This window comes from Meles meles, chromosome 11 (genome assembly GCF_922984935.1).
Source record: "Meles meles chromosome 11, mMelMel3.1 paternal haplotype, whole genome shotgun sequence".
Lineage (NCBI taxonomy): Eukaryota > Metazoa > Chordata > Mammalia > Carnivora > Mustelidae > Meles > Meles meles.
Window position 1 is genome coordinate 93,954,733 of NC_060076.1, and position 22,518 is coordinate 93,977,250.

General features: G+C 40.8%; 1 protein-coding gene across 1 annotated transcript in view; it reads left to right on the plus strand.

Moving 5' to 3' along the window:
* Positions 1-2,041: 2,041 nt before the first annotated feature.
* MFSD14B (major facilitator superfamily domain containing 14B) overlaps positions 2,042-22,518 on the plus strand; it is a 78,991-nt gene continuing 58,514 nt past the window's right edge. The window contains exon 1 of the mRNA XM_046022282.1: positions 2,042-2,501. Within this exon, the coding sequence (XP_045878238.1) occupies positions 2,394-2,501 (108 nt within the window). The 5' untranslated portion in view covers positions 2,042-2,393. The remainder of the gene's footprint in view (positions 2,502-22,518) is intronic.

Sequence of the window (22,518 nt, forward strand, 5' to 3'; positions counted from 1 at the left end):
ATCTATAAATGAATTGGGTGTGCTTAACATTACCTCTTCTCTGGCTATATTTAAGTAGAGGTTAGATGACAACCTGCCTGAGATATTTTTGGGAAATTTCCTACTCTCAGTTCAATGCTGTTGACTTCTAAAATCCAGTCAGTTTCCTATTGTGAACTAAAGGGTCTTCAGTCAAGGCCAAGCAGCAGTACAGTCCCTGCATTAAGGGGCAATCCAGGTTGGTTACTTTAGATCAAGCAGAGAATGGTCTTCTTTCAGGAAAAGCCAATCGTGGAGATCCATGTACTTTGGGAAGCAATGTCTGAACAGTAAGTATAAATTAAGCTATAGCTCTATACACCAAGGGCTATGAACCAAATTGTATCCTCCCCCAAAATTTAGATCTTGAAGCTTAACAACCCCAATATGACGCTATTTGGAAACAGGGCCTTTTGAGCGGTAGTTAGGTTTAGATGAGATCATGTAGGCAGGGGTGATCATGATGGATTTGTGTCCTTTTAAGAGAAAACAAAAAGCTTATCCTTGTGAGGACACAGTAAAGTGGCCATCTGTAAGCCAGGGGGAAAAGCTCTCATCAGAACCTGATTACTGGCACCCTGAGCTCAGACTTCCACACATTGGAACTGTAAGAAATAAGTTTCTGTTATTTAAGCCATCTAGCCGATGGTATTTTGTTATGGCAGCCTGAACTAAGACACCAAAGTTAAACTAGCTCAAGGCCTGGGAGGGACCTAAGCCAGTGTGTAGACTATGTCAGAGCACACAAAAATCTTTAAGATTGTTCATGAACTGTATGAAATGTTAACTTTAAAAATAAAACTGCCAGTTATTTTACCAGCAAAAATGGGTTTATTCAGAAATATCAGAGAATTGCAATCCAGGGCAAGCAAGGAAGCTACAGTCAAAACCACAGACAAGCCCCAAGGACCAAAGAGAGGAAGGTTCTCTTACAGAGAAAGTTGGGAGGGCTGTTACAAAGAAAAAGTCCACTGGAGTAAACCAAGGGTTTGAAGTATAATGGCTTTTCACAGGATGGGCTGGTGGAGCTGGGGAGAGAACCCTTCTTCCTTCTGCTGGAATAATACAGTAGCTAAAGCACCATAGACTTGCAAGGGAGTCTCTCTCTGCTGGGTCTACGGATGATGCTCGGGCATGGGAGCTCGAGCTTCTGATTTCCTTTTATTAACTCTCATAGTAATAATACAAGTTGTAAATCAACAGTGGACTTATTGGACATATTTTATTGTTAGTTAAGTCTACCTGGGTTTCCCTAATAAGGAGAAAGACTGTAAGGTCTTCAGGGTTTCAAGATAATTCCTTTTCTTTCAAGGAAGCATTGAATGCTCAACCCTCTAGCAGGAAAAAGTATTCTGACTTTATCTGTACTCCAAATTGGTGCAACAGTCCTACCTGTTTGTTACCTTAGCTTTGTAACTACCAAGTCACTCACCTTTTGAAGCTTGGGTTGGCACCTGCAAAATAGGATGTGGTATCTCACAAGGTCCTTTATGGCCAGTAATCATGAGAGCAGCATTTATGAAGCCCGGCTTAGTATAGTTTATTTCTATACATCATCACCTTGCCCAGAGCAGGCTATTATCCTTATTTCACACGTGATTCTGAGTAACCAGTTCATATCCGCCTTGTTGGAGCCATCAAGTAGCTACTGACTGGAACAGGGGCTTGTACGTTTCCTCATACTGTCCTTCCCACGCATCCCACAGCCTCACCGAGCTCTCCAGCAGCTTCTGTAGATTTTGGGGAGGAACATTATATCTTAGATACAGTGCATACAGCTCTTTCCCAGTTCTGGATTCCAGACCGGGGTGGGGGGATTTTTTTCCCGTGTCAGAACGTGTCCATTCTGTACCTGATGAGGACAGAAGGAATCATTCCAGAGCTGCCATAATTACAAAAATCCCGCGCCTCTAGGTCGGCTGACCACACTGGGAGGTGTCTCAGGAAACAGAAAGTATGGTTGGGGCGGTCCTGGGAGATGACGTACTTCCGGCGCGCGGCAGGTCTGGAGACGCGGAGGCGGGGCCCGAGGTGGGCGAGACGCTGCTGAAGGCCTTGGGCGCGGGCCCCGAGGTTGAGGCGGGAGCTGAGGCGCGGGGCGGGGCCTCCTGACGGTCCCGGGCGACCGCCGCCAGCCGGGAGAGTGGTGGTATTTGCGGCCGACGGCGTCAGTAGCTACTGGGGTCCCTTCGCGGTCTCCTCAACGGCTCCAGCCCCAGCCGTCCTTCCAGCCCTCCGCGTCGCCGCTGGCGCCGCCGCCCGACGCGCAGGCCGCCGCGGGCCGCGGAGCCCATGAGGGCGCGGGCCCTGCCGCCGCGTTCGCGGCGTCGCCGTCGTCCGAGAGCGTCCCGAGCCAGCGCGGGCATGGCCGCGGCATGAGCGCCGAGCCGCCGCCGGAGCCGGAGGACCAGGCGGCGTCGGAGCCCGCGGCGGGAGCCATGCCGGAGAAGCGCCCGGGCGCGCAGACCGCCGGCGGCATCTCGGTGAGCGCGGGCGTGGGTTCCTGCCGCGGTGCTCAGCCCAGGCCCCGGGTCTGGGGAGCCTGGGCGGGGCCGGGGCGCGGGGCTGCGTCCCCCGGGGTTTGGGCAGACATGGAGCGTCGGCTTTGGCTCCGGCTCTCGGAAAGCCCGTCCTTTCTGGGTTCGGCCATTGGGTTCCTCACCACTGGGCTTTCCCAGCGCCGCTGCTGGCCACACAGAACTCGAGCGGGTTATTGTTTCAAAGAGCGCTAGACACAGGGCCCCGAGTACAAATAATGTAGTTCTTTCAAGAATTTCCAGACGTGTAACTGGCGATGCGATTTCCGTGGTGCGTTTCCTGGCCGAGCCTGCATGGACGTGTAGGGGCCTTAACCGGGAAGTTGACTGTGGAGGCTGGGCAGCACCTCCGCCGCTTCCTCCTTCACCCCGCGGTCGCGCCGTTGCAGGGCTGGATCTCGGAGCCAGCTGCGGAGCGTTCGCAGGCGGGTTTCGCGCCCCGGTTTTACGCCGAGTTCAGGAGGCTTTCAAGCCCCGGCGTACGTGGCCCAGATTCAGCACATCAGGCTTTGTCAGTGGCGCTTTGGTTTGCTGTGATGGAATACTTAGCAGAGAGAGCCTGTCATTTCTTTCTTTTTTTTTTTTTTAATATTTTATTTATTTATTTGCCAGAGAGAGATCACAAGTAGATAGAGAGGCAGGCAGAGAGAGAGAGAGAGGGAAGCAGGCTCCCCGCTGAGCAGAGAGCCCGATGCGGGACTCGATCCCAGGACCCTGAGATCATGACCCGAGCCGAAGGCAGCGGCCTAACCCACTGAGCCACCCAGGCGCCCCGAGAGCCTGTCATTTCTTAAAGACTTTTTTGGGGGGTGGGGTCTATTTAGGACAGGAAATACAGAAACGTTACAGTGACTAGAAACTAACACAAAGAAAACTAGAAATTTTAGGAAAATTAAGTGTATGCAGTTGGCTTCACATTTTAGCTTACGTATTTGTATTTGCTTTTAAAAAACGCTACATGATTCTTCCTTGGGGAGGGGAGCCTCCGTTAGAAGAACTGGGAGGGTGGGTGAAGTCGAAGGAGCAGTAAGTGGAATGGAGCCAGAAGAGCTGGTTTCTCGTCTTGGTTCTCTGAGAACCAGGGTGCACTAGACAAGGTCTCGACACAGTCCTGCCACTCAGTGTCTCCTCTGTAGCAGGAGAGCTTAGGGATGTTGAAGGACCCTCCTTGCTCAAGTGAGTTCTGGTTTTTGAAATAGCATCAGGAGTTCCTCGTTTCAAAGACAAGATTTCCATAAAGAGAGTTTTGTGTTTGAGGGAAGGAAATTCCAGAGAATTAGTTTTTCTCGTTTTGTTTTTGGTTATTTAAAAAGTAGACTTGTCATCTTCCTCCCCCCTCTAAACTAAACCAAACTGCCAGGTCCTCCTTCTGCCTTTGAACTGATAGACCGTAATTACTAAGCAGAGGCCACGCCAGTAACGTGAGAGGTAGCCTCCTTCATCCCTTGCCATGGGTCCAACTTCCAGTACATTACCAAGTCTAGGTAATTCTACCAGACACAGATTTTAGGTTTTTATTCTCTGCATCCCTACTGTTCATTTCCTCAGCATTTTGTGCTTAGATTTTGACTTATTTTTTGGGACCCTTGCTTACCTCACCATTGGTCTGTTGTCCACAGTGTTGATCAGTGTGATCTGACATGTAAATATGATAATTATTGCTGTCCTGAAATTTTTTCATTGGCTCCCTTTAGAAAAATAACCTGGCAGGTTGAAGCATTATAACATAGTGATTAGGTGAGCATGCTTGGAATCCCAGTTCCCACCTTTTATTACCTGCATAACTTTGGGCAAGTTACATAATATCTCTGAATTAATAATAGTACTTACCACAGAGGATTTTGAGGGTTATTGCAAACCTCCACCTGGTAAGCTCTCAATAAATATTAGCTGTTACTAATTCTCATTATTTTTTTTTTAAGATTTTATTTATTTGACAGAGATCACAAGTAGGCAGAGAAGCAGGCAGGGGGGTGTGTGGGGGGTGTGGGGGGTGTGGGGGGTGGGAGGGAAGGCAAGCTCCCTGCTGAGCAGAGAGCCCGATGTGGGGCTTGATCCCAGGACCCTGAGATCATGACCTGAGCCGGAGGCAGAGGCTTAATCCACTGAGCCACCCAGGTGCCCCAATTCTCATTATTTTTGGCATGAACGATTGGTTAGTATGTATAGGTGATCTCTGCCAGTCACTTACTAAAAATTAAAGTTCCTAATTTTGGGGCACCTGGGTGGCTCAGTGGGTTAAAGCCTCTGCCTTCGGCTCAGGTCATGATCCCACCGTCCTGGGATCGAGCCCCGCATCCGGCTCTCTGCTCCGCGGAGAGCCTGCTTCCTCCTCTCTCTCTGCCTGCCTCTTTGCCTAGTTGTGATTTCTCTCTGTCAAATAAATAAAATATTTAAAAAAAAGTTCCTAATTTTATGTGCTTAGAGCTAGAACTTTTGAGGGATGTTTACTCGAGGACACTTAGACACACTATTCCCTGATTCCTTTTCCTGTGGACCCTGATGCTAATATGATAATTTGGGCACAAGTATGTTCCTGCCCAGTCTTTCCTGGTCTCTGAGGGTGCATGGAGTCAGTATTGATAAACTGCAGCAAATACGGACTGAGTTTTCTGATGCTTGCTGTACTTAGTGAAATGACTAGCATGGGCAGGTGGCACAGTTCAGACACTGGAGCTTTTTGGAATGTGTGGTGGCTGGGAGGGCAAGTGAATGCCTTTAATCATGTAGGTTCATATTGTATCCTGGCAACCTAAATTATGCGTCTTTCCTGCTTGCACTTTCTGTCTAGTATCACTTCCAGGAGCTTATGTTCTGCAGCCACCATGACTTGGTTTCATTTTAATGTATTGGAATTTCCTTATAGCTTGATTCCAGTGATACTGAGTGTTTCAGGTTCTTAGAAGCTAATAATTGTGGGGGAGACTGCCCATACATAGGGAACCTGCCGACAGATTTTCAACCTTGTTTGGCAAAGAGATGTATTGACCAGAAGGAGACTGGCAGAGAAATGTATTGATCTGAGTAATAGAAGTATTTACTTCAACAGACCATTGCCTTGTAGAAAAGGGATATGTGTTTAGCAAACAGGTTCTTGTTTTATTATTTCCTCTTTGCTCTGTCCTTTCCTAATCATGTGTGTACAGACAACTTGAGATGTTTTATCAGAATTGTTTGCATTATCATTAAATGTATACTTTCCATTATACCTAACCCTCATAGCCAGGTAAGGGGAAAGGTTTTTTTTGGCATCATTTACCAGTGAACATCTGATGAAAATTAAGAATTTGCTGCAAAGAAAACACAACCAAGTTTAGCATACTATTTCTGGATGTTCTTGGACTCCCAGAAGCCAATGCTTAGAAACGGGTTAAGAATTCTGATATGAGGTCTCTCAGGATCAATGTTGTTTTGGTGACATTTGATGTCTCTTAAGTTGACTTTCCTAAGACTGTTTCAGAAGGTCTTCTATAAAGGCTAATTTTGATTTTTGAGAACAAGAACATTATTTATTATGTAGGCAAATGGAAATAATACTCAAGAGCAGCTTCAGGTAAAAAAAATGCTAAAATGACTATGTTATGTTTATAAAAAGATAAAAGAGGATCTAGGGACATAGTAGGGAAATTATTTCAATTGTTTCTTAACACTGTTAGGGACCAGTATGATCATTTCAGTAATAAAATAGTACTGGTACATTGGCATAGCAACCTCTCTTAAGTAAATTATAGCAGATAAGGGGAGAAACTGAAAGCATTTGTGAGCAGTAGATACATTGCAATTTAGAAAAGCAAATACGTGGTGCTTTCATTGAAACATTTACTGTATTTTATATTTAGAATTATGTAAATTTCTAGTCAGCTCAGTATCATCACAGTTAGCCTTTGTCATAACACAGACTTAACCTTGCAGTTATGTTGTTCTCAGGCCTCGTATAGACAGGATTTTGTAGACCTTGCTTTTTAGGATATTTCAGCATCCTTTTCCACCATTTCTCTCACTAGATTTAAGTCTTTGAAGGTAGGGACTACAGCTGTGTATATTTTAATCTGAAATAGTCTTTAAGGAGATGATCAATAAATGTTAATAAAGAAGTCAGTCTAGCTTGAAGTCAGTTTCTGGCTTGTCAATGACATAAGCTTGTCTTACTTTTTTTTTTCTCTTGTCATTTATATAATATGCTTTGGCCTTAAAACAAGTTGGGGAGTTCTAGTTTCTTTTCTCTGAAGGTTTTGTGTAATATTGATAAAATAATTGTAGAACTTTATGGTTTTTAGGCTGGGGTAATGTAGTAATCTAGGTTTTTCTTTTTTATCTTTTCTTTTTGATTTTTCTTTTCCTGTCTGTTTTAGTAAGTTCTATTTTGTTAGGAATTTGTCCATTTCACCTTCAGATTAACTGGCATGAAGTCATTCCTAATATCCTCTTAAGCTTTTTCTTTTTTTCTTTTTTTTTTTTTTAAGATTTTTTATTTATTTACTTGACAGACAGAGATCACAAGTAGGCAGAGAGGCAGGCAGAGAGAGAGAGAGAGAGAGGAGGAAGCAGGCTCCCTGCTGAGCAGAGAGCTGGATGTGGGGCTCGATCCCAGGACCTTGCCAGAGCCGAAGGCAGAGGCTTTAACCCACTGAGCCACGCAGGCGCCCCTTCACCTCATCTTTAAAAAAACATAATAGTAATTCTCCAGTGTATCTGGGTAATGATCGGTTTTGCAAATGGTGATAATTTTGTGTCTTCTGTATTTCTGTGTTATATGAACTAGAATGTCCAGGAAAAGGTTCAGTAGCAATGGTAAAAGTAAAAAGGTAAAACTTTCTCTTCATAACAGAAATAGATTTTTCATTGTTAAGGATGGTGTAAACTATATGTATGAGAGAAATATGTTTTATTGCCTGACAGAAGTCTCTTTTTATTTCTCATTCTCTTTTTTTTAATGTGTCCTCCCTCTTCTTTCCCCCTCTTTCTTCCTTTTTGCCTCGCTCCCCACTTTCTTCCAGTTCAGTGTCTCATAGAACCTTCACAAGTCGGCTACAGAGTTTGAGATGTGCCCTGGAGAAAGATGTTGTGGCATAGTAAGGGCATGGCTTTATGAGAATTGGAGACAAATTTGTCATCGGTACCTGTAATCAACTATAATAAATAACCTGCTAAAACATATAATATCTGTGAAATTGTGTCAACTTCTGACTAGCTCCCTGACTTTTTAATATATAGTTTTATATTTGCTTATATTTCTAAAATAGCTTTATTGAAATAAAATTGACATAGTAAAAACTATGTTTAGAGTGTACGGGTTTGTATTTTGACATGTGTATACACTTGTAAAATCATTACCACAATCAAGATAGTGAATATATCCATCACTCCCAGAAGTTTCCTTAGCCCATTTTATATCCTTTCTCTCCACCTACTCCGTAGGCAAGCATTTATCTACTTTCTGTCACTATATATTACTTTTAATTTTTTAGCATATGCTCTTTTTGGTTTGGCTTTTTTCCCCCCTCAGCATAAATTGAGATTTATCCGTGTTGTATATAAATTCAGTGCATTCTTTTTGGTTGCTGAGTAGTATTCCATTGCAGAGATGTGCCACAATTTGTCCATTCAGCATTGATGAACATTTGGTTTATCACCAGGTTTTGGCTAGTATAAGTAGAGTTGCTATGAGCGTTTGTCTACCAATCTTTGTATGGGATATACTTTTATCAGAATGGAATGGGTGAATCATATGGTAGGTGTATTGTTTAACTTTTTAAGAAGATTGCCAAACTGTTATCTAAAGTGATTGTACAGTTTTACATTGTCACTAGCTCTGTGAGGGTTCCACTTCATCCACATCCTCAACACTTAGCTTTATTATTTTTTTATTTTATTTTATTTATTTATTTGACAGAGATCACAAGTAGGCAGGGAGGCAGGCGGGGGGGGGGTGGTGGTGGAAGGGAAGCAGGCCCCCTGCTGAGCAGAGAGCCCAATGTGGGGCTTGATCCCAGGACCCTGGGATTGTGACCTGAGCCAAAGGCAGAGGCTTTAACCCACTGAACCACCCAGGTACCCCTCAACACTTAGTTTTAGCCCGTGTAATAGGTCTGTAGTGTATCTTACCGTATTTTTAATTTGGATGTCCCTGTGGCTTACGATGTTCAGCATCTCTCCATAAGTTTACTTGCCATCTTTATATCTTCTTGGTGAAGTGTCTGCTTAAGTCTTGCCTATTTTTTGTTGTTGTTGTTAGGTTGTTTATTATCTTAAAATTGATTTTGGAGAGTTCTTTATATATTTGGGATGTAAGTCCTTTATTAAATATATGCTTTGCAAAAATTTTCTTCCAAGCTGTGCTTTTAGAAGAACAGAGTTTTTTAATTTTCATGAAATTTAACTTATTCATTTGTTCTTTTATGGAAAGTGTTTTTGGTTTCATATCTAAGAAGTGCTTATTTCCTGTGTTTTTAGAAGATTTTTAGATTTTACACTTAGGTTTATGACCATTTGAATTAGTTTAAAATATGGTGGAGTGTGGATGGAAGTTTTTTTTTGTGTGTGTATGGATAACTGATGGTTGCATGCTTTGTTGAAAAGAGGTTTTTTTTTTGTTTGTTTTAAGATTTTATTTATTTGAAAGAGAGAGCCTGTGGCGGGGAGGGGTAGAGAGAAGGAAAAGGAGAGAGAGAATCTCAAGCCAACTCAGCGCTGAGCGCAGATCCTGATGTGGTGCTCAGTCCCACAACCCGGAGATCCTGACCTGAGCAGAAACTAAGAGTCCAGTGCTTGCCCAACTGAGCCACCTACGCCCCCTGAAAAGATTTTTTTTTTTTTTTTTTTCACTAAATTGCCTTTGCACTTTAGTGGAAATGCACTTTCAGTTGTCCATATATGTGTCAGTCTGTTCTGGATTCTCTGTTTCATCTATTTATCGTTATATCAGTACCACTTAATCTGTATTATTGGAGGTAGCTAATACTTGAAACAAATAGTGTTAGGCTTCCAACTTTGTTTTCTTTTAAAATTATTTTGACTATTCTAGGTCTTTACATTTTAGAAGTATAGAATCAGATTATTGACTTCTACAAAAAAAACCCAAAACCCTGCTTATATTTTCATTGGTGTTTTGTTGACTCTGATGATCAGCTTGGGAAGAATTGAAGACAACATTGAGTCTTCTCATCCATGAAGGAGGTGCTGCTCCATTTATTTCAGGTCTTATAAAATTTCCCACCTGTATTTTATAGTTTTCAGTATATAGCTCTTTCACGTCATTTGTCAGATTTTACCGTAGTTCATATTTTTTGTTGCTATTGTACATAACAGTGTAAATGTATTAAAAATGTGAACTCTTAAAAAATTCAGATTTATAGTTGTTTGTTGCCAGTATATTGAAATACAGTTGATTTAAGAAATTCTCTTAACATTGCAATATATTGCACAGAACATAAAATTGACTATTTTAACCTTTTTTTTTTTTTTTTGAAGTGGCTTCCACTCTGGGCCCAGTGTGGGGCTTGAACTCATAAACCTGAGATCAAAACCTGAGCTGAGATCAAGAGTTAAATAGTTGGATGCTTAAATCACTGAGCAATCCAGGTGCCACTTTGCCCTTTTTTTTTGGATTAGTTATTTACTTATTTGAGAGAGTGAGCGAGAGAGCATGAGCAGGTACAGAGTAAAGACAGAGAGGGAGAAGCAGGCTCCACACTGAGCAAGGGAGCCCGACCCCAGAACCACGGGATCTTGATAAGAGCCAAAGGCAGACAGTTAATGGACTGAGCCACTCAGGTGCCCCAATGCCTTAACCATTTTTAAGCATGCAGTTTAGTAGTGTTAAATATATTTATATTATTGGGAAACCAATCTCTAGAACTTTTTCAGTTTGTAAAATTAACCTCTATGTCCATTACATAGCATTTACCCTATCCCCCATTCCCTAATAACCACCTTTCTGCTTTCATTTGCTTTAAATTTGCCTACTCTAGATACCTCATATAAGTGGAATCAGTCTTTTTGTGACACTCAGCATAATGTCCTCACTGTTGTTGTTGACACATGTTGAAATATGTTGTCTTTAAGATTGTTGAAGACTGGTAGTATGCCTCAGAATTTCCTTCAAGGCTGAATAGTATCCTAGTTTATGTGTATACCGCATTCTGTTTCTACAGTTATCTGTTGAGTGTTCATTGCTTCTAGGTGGTGGTGGTGGTGATTATTTGACTATTGCGAATAATGCCTTTGTGAACATGATTGTAGAAATAAATTTCTCTTTGAGATCCTGCTTTCAGTTCTTTTGGAGACCTACCTAGAAGTGGAATCACTGGATTATTGGATAATTCCATTTTTAATTTTTTTTTAAAGATTTTATTTATTTATTTGACAGAGATCACAAGTAGGCAGAGAGGCAGGCGGGGTTCGGGGGGTGGTGAGCAGACTCCCTGCAGGGCAGAGAGCCTGATGCGGGGCTCGATCCCAGCACCCTGGGATCATGACCTGAGCTGAAGGCAGAGGCTTTAACCCACTGAGCCACCCAGGCGCCCCTCCATTTTTAATTTTTGAGGCACCACCGTGCTGTTTCATTTTGTGGCTGCATCATTGTAAATTCCTACCAACATTACACAAGGATTCCAGTATCTCTGCATCCTCACCAACATCTGTCACTTTCTGGTTTTTGTTTTGTTTTGGAGAGTAACCATCTTGATGAGTGTGAAGTGGTATCTCGTTTTGATTTTGCATTTCACTTATTATTAGTGATTTTGATCATCTTTTCATATGCTTATTAGCCATTTCATAGTCTTTTGCCCTTTTTTAAATTGGGTTGTTACTGTTGTTATTTTGAGTTATTGGGGTTCTGGATAAATTCTGGAAATTATCTTCTTATTAGACAACATGCATTGCAAATATTTTCTCCATAGATTGCCTTTTCACTCAGTTGATTGTACCCTTGGATGTGTAGAAGTTTTAAATTTTGCTAACATCCAGCTTACCTGTTTTTACTTTTGTTGTCTTTGTTTTTTGGTGTCCTATCAATGTATCATTGCCAAATCCAGTGTTAAAAGCTTTCCCCTTATGTCATTTTGTAAAAGTTTTAGCTCTTTTTTTTTTTTTTAAGATTTTATTTATTTATTTGACAGGAAGAGAGAGAGCACAAGCAGGGGAGCTGCAGGCAGAGAGAGAGGGAGCAGCAAGCTCCCTTCTGATCAAGGAGCTCGATACGGGTTCCATCCCAGGACCCTGGGATCATGACCTGAGCCAAAGGCAGGTGCTTAACCAACTGAGTCATGCAGGTGCCCAAGAGTTTTATGGCTTACATTTAGGGTTTTGGTGTATTTTATTTATTTATTTATTTATTTTTTTTAAATTTATTAAGATTTTATTTATTCGACAGGTAGCGATCACAAGTAGGCGGGAGGGGAGGGAGCAGGGGTGGGGGACCAGGCTCCCCGCTGAGCAGAGAGCCTACTGCGGCTCGATCCAGGGACCCTGGGGTCATGACCTGAGCTGAAGGCAGAGGCTTTAACCCACTGAGCCACCCAGGTGCCCCAGGGTTTGGGTGTATTTTAAAAAGTTTGTGATTTTGATGAAGCCCAATATCTTCTTTTGTTGCTGTGGAGCCATTTCTAAGAATCTATAACTAAATTCAAGATTTACCTCTGTTTTCTTCCAGAAGCTTTGTGGCTTTAGGTTAGATCATTTATCTGGTCTGAGTTAACTTTTATATATGGGGTGAGGTAGAGTTCCAGCTTCATTCTTTATATGTGGAAATTCAGTTGATTCAGCATCATTTGTTGAGGAAACTGTTCTTTCCCTTTTTAAATGGATTTGTAACTTTTGCCAAAAATTAGCAGAACATAGATGTATGGGTTTATTTGTGGAAACTCAGTTCTAGTCAGTTGGTGTATATGACAGCCTCTCTCTCTTCTGCTCCCATGTGGGCAAGTCACTGATGTTTGCTGTGTACTGTGATCTTTGAGTTGGGGATTATGTTTGGGACAAATGGGAGTAGCTTTCAACCTTATCTTTTTCCAGTTGAAGGCAGATGACCTGATTCACAAAAGCCAGATGCTCTAGTTCATCTGATGTTTTCAGGTCATGTTGAGATAGCAAGTGAGGGATTAGTGGAGATTGTTCTTTTGTCCAGATACACACTGAACCAGGCCAGACTCCTTAGCGTGGGAAAGGCGAGGGGGGTGGATAAGTAAAGGGCTGCACCTGGCCTGAGGAGCTGTCTAAATTTGGCTCCTGTCATCTCTTACTTAGGTTGCCTCAGTCCATGCTGCTTGTCATATGTATGTGCTGTTTCTACTTGTGGAGAACTTGGGGCTCTCTAAGAAAGGTAGTTTAAATAATAAAGTGGTTGGTTAGCATACACTCTGGAGGTAAATGCGTGGATGGAACACCAGCTTAGGCACTTAGTAACTGTGTGAGATGGGCAAGTTACTTGAATTCTCTGCATCTGAGTTTTGTCACCTATATAATGGGAATAAAGCATAATTTAGGATAATTTTTGCTTTAGTATAGCTTAGGATCTTTTGTAGTAGCCTGTCCCTAACCTGTGTCCTTGTTCTTTAGAGTGTTTAAAATTTAAAATTTAATTTTAAATTTACAATTTTATATTCCATGAAATGGGAACAGGGATACTATCTTCTGTTGATACCATTGCCCCCAGCATCTAGCTGACATAATAGAACTCAACAAAGGTATGTTAGTGAATTAACCACTTAGAATTGAATATTTTCATTCTTTTTTTTTTTAAGATTTCATTTATTTATTTGATAGAGAGAGATGGCAAATAGGCAGAGAGGGAGACAGAGAGGGGGAAGCAGGCTCCTGCTGAGCAGAGAGCCCGATGTGGGGCATTATCCCAGGACCCCGGGACCACAACCAGAGCCAAAGTCAGAGGCTTTAATCCACTGAGCCACCCAGGTGCCCCGAATGTTTTCATTTTTAAAGAAGATTGAGGGGTGCCTGGGTGGCTCAGTGGGTTAAAGCCTGTGCCCTCGGCTCAGGTCATGATCCCAGGGTCCTGGGATTGAGCCCTGCATTGGGCTCTCTGCTCCACGGGGAGCCTGCTTCCCCCTCCCCCCGCCTGCCTCTCTGCCTACCTATGATCTCTGTCTGTCAAATAAATAATTAAAATCTTAAAAAAAAAAAAGAGAGAGAAGGTTGATAGAGATAGAAATATTTACAAAAGCAGCCCTTGGCATCTTGGTTTGCTTTAAGTCAGGTGGTGTTGGCAAATTAGAGAGTTTGAAAAGTTGAGCTAAAGGAAGTTATCTTACAAATGTTTAATAAATGCTTAGTATATCCAACATCATAGTCATTGTATTTATTCAACTATTTAATGCAGTGCTGAGAAAATTTTCATAATTTTTGTAGAAAAGTTATTTAATCTGAAGAAGCAACAAAATTGTTTTTCTTACTGGCATTCCAGTATTAGGAGGAAGAAAGCAAAACGTTCAGGTATGATAATTTATTTGTTTTAAAATGATTTGTGTTCTTCATCTTTGTGTTTATATTTTAAAAGATTTCTGATAAGGAATTTATTTTTGATGGAGCAAGAAGTACTAAATGTCTGAATTTTTTAAAATACTAAGAGCTTATAGTGAAACATACTTCTCCTAAATGCCTTCAGTAGTACTGAAGAGATGACTTTAAATCTTATGGCAGTACGTTCCAACTCTGGGGTTCCAGTTTTCAATGAAAATGTATTTTGAAATAATACTTCTGCTTAGAAGTACAATGGAACCAACAGCTTACAGTTACAGTCTTAGTTCCTTAGCTTACCCACTAAAATCAAACTAAAATATTTCATTTTTAATAGCTGAACATTGTTCATGGTGTAATGATACACTTGATAATAATGGAATTTTTTTTTTTATTGCACTTGATAGGAAGTACAGGAATTGTGTGCTTATTTTGACAGTATAATATCACCAAAGACCCAGTGGGCTCATTACATTCATATACTCTGCTCTTCCCGGGGCGCTAGTTTTTGGTCTTTAGGATTGACCACATTTGGTCTCAAGTTGGCTGTCGTTGCTAAGTGTCACATGCTTACACAACAGTGCCCTCATACTGGAAACAGTAATGTTTTGATATATGTCCCTAGAAGAATGAAGGAAAGTCCATCAGCCCCCTGACGTATTTCCCCTCATATCTCACTGGCCGTAATTGGGTGATATGGTTCATTCCTATTTTAAGTCATTGAATTTTCCTGGTCAAGTTGGCTCATCAAGATTGAGCTATGGACCTGAAAAGTTCTCAAGCCTGTAGTGGCAAGGAGGTGACTACGTTCTCTTTATGCATACAGTTGCTAAAACACGAACACAGTTGGGAATTTGTTAACAAATATGTCTTGGGTGGTATGGGAAGTCAGCTTTTTCTGTCACAAAACCTGTTACCTGCTGAGTTCAGGGTATGTTTAGAAAGTACTGTTGAGATCCTTGCCTTTGAGAGGTGTTGTGTAGTATAGGAGAGAGAATAGTTGTGTGTGGCAAAGAGGCTATAGGGGTTTGGTGGGGAAGCACCCGCCTCTGCTCAGGGTAGTTGAGGAATGTCAGCAGCTTCTCAGATACTTTATCAGGTTACTGATATTTATAAACTCTCCCTTTGTATTCCACTTACATTGGGGCTAGCAGACTTTCTTCCGTTAAGAATCTGATGGTAAACATTGCTTTGGTGTAATTTTGGAAATCATGAGCTGTGAGTCCTCCCACTGTACTACTTTTTTTCAACGTTGTTTTGACCATTCTGGTTGTTTGCATTTCTGTGTGAAGTGTAGGATCATCTCATCAAGTTCTGTAATAAAAAACTGCTGGGATTTTGATATGGATTGCATTGAATATGTAGATCCATTCTTAGAGAATTATATTAACAGTTTTTAAAAGATTTTTATTTGTCTATTGACAGAGAGAGATCACAAGTAGACAGAGAGGCAGGCAGAGAAAGGGAGAAGTAGGCTCCCCGCTGAGCAGAGAGCCCAATCCTGGGCTCCATCCCAGGACTCTGGGATCATGACCTGAGCTGAAGGCAGAGGTTTAACCCACTTAGCCACCCAGGGTCCTGGGAGGGAGCCCCGCATCGGGCTCTCTGCTCAGCAGGAAGCCTGCTTCCCACCCCGCCTGCCTCTCTGCCTACTTGTAATCTCTGTCAAGTAAGTAAATAAAATCTTTAAAAAAAAAAATCACTGTTGATGTTAACATTTTCTCTGAGGTAGTGTTTGTCACCTTTCTTTATAAAGTTACTCTTTCCCCCTCTTTCTATATTTACTCTTTGGAGGAGAGTATGTGCAGCCCGCATTCGAAGAATGGGAAGTTACGCCTCACTTTCTTGAGTGCAGAGTACCTATGTAAATTATTTGGAGTTCCTCTGCATAGGAGTTTTGTCTGTTTTCCCCCATTTGTTTACTATATCATCTTTTAGTATAAACATACTTATTTTATAATTTGAGTTATAATGCAATATGGCTTTATTTTGTTGCTCATACTGCTCCAGCTTTAGCCATTGGGAGCTCTTTGACATATATCCATGTTTGGTTTTGTTTTTTTTTTTAAGATTTTATTTATTTATTTGTCAGAGAGAGAGACAGAGAGAGAAAGATCACAAGTAGGCAGAGGCAGAGGGAGAAGCAGGCTCCCTGTCGAGCAAGGAGCCCGATACGGGACTCGATCCCAGGACGCTAGGATCATGACCCGAGCCGAAGGCAGCCGCTTAACCAACTGAGCCACCCAGGCGTCCCAGACATATATCCATGTTTTTGTCGTTTTCTTAGGTTTTGTTTATTTGTTGTTAGTTGTTATTGTTGTTGTTTTAGCACTTATATTCTGGCACTACAAGAGCTCCCAGTTCCTCTTGTATATTTCCTGCCTTAGTCCTAGAATTAACCATTTCTCCAAGGAGCCCTGGCTCCTTTGTTGGAAAATTGTATTTGAAACCAAGACCTGGGCACCAGATACTTAAAGTGCTGTTGGGCTGCCAGGGTGTCATTACTTTTAGGTTCTCAGGTGGCAGGTCAAGGAAGATATATGTGTGAATATTAGTCTGTGTATATACATATATCTATAAATATTTCTGTATGTGCCTGTCTGTATCCGTGTGAAGCTAGAATAAGTTCATAATGATATCCAAATCTAATCTGTTATCGCATGGCTCATTCTCTCTCTCCCCTTTGTTTATTTATAACCTCCCACTCAGGCAGTGAAAAAAGTAACTCCCACCATTTGCCATCCGTTTACTTAATTGTTCAGTCCCAGGACACTGGTTTCAGAATTGTTATCTGTACCCCTGTGGAGAACACATTTTTCAGTTAGAGCACAGTGCTTATGTGAAGTTTCTTTGGCCTTCAGTCTAACAGACTCTACTCATTCCTAATGTTACTTAGATCACAGACTTTTCCCCCTGCTCTCTCCAGTGAAGTTGATTCATACATTCCTAATACAGTTAGCTCTTTGTCACATTCTGCGGTCCATGCTGAGATTCTCTGACCTCTTAAATATTTTTTTAATTAACATGTATTAAGGTTCATTCTTTGCATTCTGAAAGTCTGTGGGTTTTGATACAAATACACGGTGCCACTTACCTACCATTACAGTGTTACATGTAAGTTTCACTGCCTGAAAAAGTCCCTGTGGTTCAACTGTTTAACTTAGCCTTCCACCCCTAGCAACCACTGATCTGTTTACCATCTCTATAGTTGTACCTAAATGGAATCATATACCATATAGCCTTCCAGACTTGCTTCTTTTCACTTAGCAGTATGCATTTAAATTCTGTTATCCAGCAATTGCATGGACTGCATAAGTGACATGTTGGGCATCTTCTATATTATTTCCCGTATCATTTTTGGTTAGGAATCTATTCAGATTCCTCCCTCCCAACCTCGTTTTATAATTAGGGGATTTATTAACTCATTTAACAAGAAATCTGATGGAAAGACAGTTTTGGAATTGGCTCATTTAGCATATAAGCAGTATAATCAAGAATAAGGGTACTTTGTGTTTTCTGTGTATTGACTTGTCTGGCTCTTGTGGTCTCAAGGTGGCTGTCATAGTTCTAGCCTTCATGAAGTCCAGAGGCAGCCAAGAGACTGCCTCTTTCCGCATCTTTCTCTCTCTCATCCTTTTTACCATTGCATTTTTTTAAAGATTTTATTTATTTACTTGACACAGAGAGATCACAAGTAGGCAGAGAGGCAGGCGGGGAGGGGGGGAAAGCAGGCTCCCTGCTGAGCAGAGAGCCCGATTCGGGACTCGATCCCAGGACCCTGGATCATGACCTGAGCCAAAGGCAGAGGCTCAACCCACTGAGCCACCCAGGCACGCCTACCATTGCATTTTTAAATTGAGATACAGTCACATAAAATTCACTGTATTCAAGTGTACTGTTCATTTATTTTAGTATACTCACAAGTTTGTGCAACTGTCACCACTGTCAGAACATTTTCATCTCCCCAAAATGAAACCCAGTACCCATTAGTAATCATTCTCTATTTTCCCCTACTCTCAAGCCTTGGCGACCACTAATCTGCTCCCTCCCTTTGGAATTGTATATTCTGGGCATTTCATTTAAATGGAGTCATACTATATTGTTGCCTTTCCTCCTGGCTTTTCTTACTTAGCATTATGTTTTCAAAGTTCATCCATGTTGTAGCATGTATTTTTACTTCATTCTTTTTTACTGCTGAATAATATTGCTTTGTATGGATATACCACTTTTTGTTTATTCATTCATCAGTTGGCAGACATTTGGGTTGTTTCCACATTTGGTTACTGTGAATAATGCCGTGTGAACATTTGTTGATGAGTTTCTGTATGAACATATATTTTCAGTTGTCTTAGGTATTGGAGTACAATTGCTGGTAACTGTTGAAAATTCAAAACTGTTCAAAATATGGTAACTGTTCAAAATTTTGAGAAATTGCCAAACTATTTTCCACAGTGGTTGTACCATTTTTATATTCCCAACAGTTCTGTATGAGGGCTGTTTAAATCCTCATCGGTGCTTATTACTATATTTTTTTAATATCCATTCTAGTGGTTCTGAAGTGGTACATCACTGGTTTTGATATTCATTGCCCTGGTGGCTAATGATGTTGAATATCTTTTCATGTGTTTATTGATTACTTGTGTATCTTCTTTTAAGAAATGTTTCTTTATACAAGTTCTTTGCCCCTTTTTACGTTGGGTTACTTGTTATTTTATAAGTGAGTTGTAAGAGCTCTTGATTCAAGTCCCTTATCAGGTATGAGTTTTGCAAATACTTTATTCCACTCTGTGGCTTGTCTTTTTGTTCTTTGAGCAGTATTTTTCACTGTGTAAGTTTTTAATTTCAGTGCAGTCCAACATATTAACTTTTTTTTTTTGCATGGATAGTGAGGTTAGTGCTGTATATACAAACTCATCGTGAAACTAAGGGCCCTACTTTTAGCTCTGTGATCTATTTTGAATTTCTTTTTAAAAAATTTTTGGTAAAATATACATAACTCAAAATTCACCGTTTTAGCCATTTTTAAAGTGTACGGTTCAGTGGCATTTAAGTACATTAACATTGTTTTGCAACCATTACCCATTGTCCTTCTCCAGAACTTATCATTTGAAACTGAACTCTGTACCCATTGAACAATAACTCATCGTTTCCCTTTCTCTCTAGCCCCTGACAATCACCATTCTGCTTTCTGTCTCTTTAAATCTCTACATCCGAGGCGCCTGGGTGGCTCAGTGGGTTAAAGCCTCTGCCTTCAGCTCAGGTCATGATCCCAGGGTCCTGGGATCGAGCCCCGCATCGGGCTCTCTGCTCGGCAGGGAGCCTGCTTCCTCCTCCCTCTCTCTGCCTGCCTCTCTGCCTACTTGTAATTTCTGTCTTTCAAATAAATAAATAAAATCTTAAAAAAAAAAGAATAAATCTCTACATCCTTGCCAACACTTGGTGTTTTCAGGTTTTTAAATTTTTTTTCTTTATAATCATAGCCATCCTAATGACCATGAGGTACTATCATTGTTGTTTAACTTTGCATTTCCTTAATGATAAGTGATGTGGAGCATCTTTTCATGTATTTTTTTGTCCTTTGCCCATTTTTGCACGTTTATTGGTCCTTGAATTGTAGGAGTTTGTTTTTTTTTTTTAACATACAATCTGGGTAATCCTCATTGGATATATGACTTGCAAATATTTCTCCATTCTCTGGGTTCTCTTTTCAGTCTGCTGATAATGCCCCATGATGCACAAAAGTTTCTTTTTGATTAATCAGATTATCTATTTTTTTTCTTTTGTTGCCCTTTTTTTTAATGGCATTGAGGAAAGCATTGTCAAATCCAATGTCATGAAACTTCCCTCCTGTGTTTTCTTCCAAGAGTTTATAGTTTTAGCTTTTACATTTAGTGCTTTGATACATTTTGAATTAAATTTTTGTACATGATGTGAGGTTAGGTCCAGCTTTATTATTTTGCTTATGAATAGCCAGTGTTCCCAGCACCATGTGTTGAAGAGACTATTCTCCATTGAATGGTCTTAGGACTCTTGTTGCAAATCATTTGGCTATTACACAAGTGTTTATTTCTGTACTCTCTATTATTCAATGGTCTTTAATGTCTGTTTTTTTTTTTAATATTTTATTTATTTATTTGACAGACAAATCACAAGTAGGCAGATAGGCAGGTAGGGAGAAAGAAGGGAGGAAGCAGGCTCCCTGCTGAGCAGAGAGCCCGATACAGGGCTTGATCCCAGGACCCTGGGATCATGACCTGAGCCAAAGGCAGAGGCTTTAACCCACTGAGCCACCCAGGCGCCCCTTTAATGTCTGTTTTTATGCTAGTACTATACTGTTTTGATAAGCTTTGTAGTATGCTTTGAACGCACGAAGTGTGAGTACTAGAGTTTTGTTCTTTTTGATTGTTTTGGCTGTTACTTCAGGGTCATTTGAGATTCCATATGAATTTTAGAACAGGTTTTCCCTTTTTTGCAAAAAATGTAATTGGGATTTTTGTAGGAATGACATTGAATCCATAGATCATTTAGGGCCATTCACATCTAGACATTAAGTTTCCTGATTCATGAACATGGAATGTCTTTCCGTTTATTTGTGGTCTTCTTAATTCCTTTCAGCAACGTTTTGTTGTTTTCAGTGTTAAAGTATTTTGCCTGCCTGGTTTATTTCTCCTGAGAATTTATTTTTTTTGATGCTCTTGTGAAAGGAATCGTTTTTGTAATTTCCTTTTCAGATTGTTCGTTGTCGGGTCATGATCTCAGGGTCGCGTCGGGCTCTCTGCTCCGCGGGGAGCCTGCTTCCTCCTCTCTCTCTGCCTGCCTCTCTGCCTACTTGTGATCTCTCGCTCTGTCAAATAAATAAATAAAATCTTTAAAAAAAAAAAAAAAAAGAAAAGAAATGCAACTGAGGGATGCCTGGGTGGCTCAGTCGGTTAAGTGGCTGCCTTCCTCTCAGGTGGAAATGTCAGGGTCGTGGGATCTAGCCTTTCTGCAGGCTCCTTGCTCAGCGGGGAGCCTGTTCCTCTTCTACCCCCCCCCCCCCGGCCCCCACCTTGCACCCTTCCCACTCATGCAGGCTGTCTCTCAGAGAAATTAAAATCTTTAAAGAAAGATGCAACTGATATTTGCATGTTGATTTTTTTTTTGTCCTGTAATTTTGCTGAATTCATTTTTAGCTCTAAAGTTGTTTTTGTTTTTAAATAAACTTCAGGGTTTTCTATATGTAAGATGATGGCATCCCCAAACAGAAATGATTTTACTTCTTCCTTTCCAATTTAGATGCTTTTCCCCCCCCATATGTGATTACTGTGGCTAGAACTCCCAATACTATGATGTATAAAATTGTGTTGAAAGCAGGAATCCTTTCCATGTTCTGATCTTTTTTTTTTTTAAGATTTTATATATTTATTTATATGTCAGAAAGAGAGAGAGAACACACAAGTAGTCAGAGAGGCAGGCAGAGGCGGAGAGAGAAGCAGGCTCCTTTGTAAGCAAGGAGCCCTATGTGGGACTCGATCCCAGGACCCCGGGATCATGACCCGAGCTGAAGGCAGCGGCCCAACCCGTTGAGCCACCCAGGCGTCCTCCGTGTTCTGATCTTAAAGGAAAAGTTTTTTCACCCTTTCACTATTGACTTTGATGTTAGGTTTGGATTTTTCATATGTGGCATTTATCATATTGAGATAATTTCCTTTTATCCTTTTTAAGATTTTTTTTTTTTTAATCATGAAAGGCTGTTGAGTTTGTCAGATGCTTTTACTGCGTCAGTGGAGATGATCATGTGTTTTTCCCTCTTCATTTTAATGTGATGGTGTTCCGTTGATCGATTTTCATATGTGAACTTTTCTTAATTCCAGGAATAACTCTCACTTGGCCATGGTATTAGAGCCCTTTTAGCAGGTTGCTGAATTTAATTTGCTAGTATTGTGTTAAGGATTTTTGTATCGTTAGCGTAAGGAAAATTAATCTGTAGTTGTCTTTTCTTGTATCTTTTCTTTGGTACAGATAAATGCTTTCTTCATAAAATGTGTTAGGAAGTGTTTCTTCTTTTTTGAGAAGACTTTGAGAGTGATTGATTTTAATTCTGCTTTAAATGTTTGGTAGAATTTTCCTGATAAAGCCATGAGGTCCAGGACTTTTCTTTGTTGAGTAGTTTTTGAGCACTGATCCAATTCCCTTACTAGTTCTAGGTATATTCAGATAGCCTATTTCTTAATGATTCAGTCTTATTAGTAGGTTGGGTGTTTCTAGAAATCTGTCCATTTCATCTAATTTACCTAATCCATTGGCTGCAGTTGCTCATAATACTCTCTTATAACCTCCCTTTCATTTCCGATTTTAGTGATTTAAATGTCCCCCCTATTTTCATGGTCACTTTCCCTGTTTGGTTAGTTTTATGATTTTCTGTTGCTTTTCTGTTCGGTATTGCATTTATTTCTGCTCTAACCCTTTATTATTTCTTTCCTTGTTCTTGCCTTGGTTGGTTTTGCTTTTT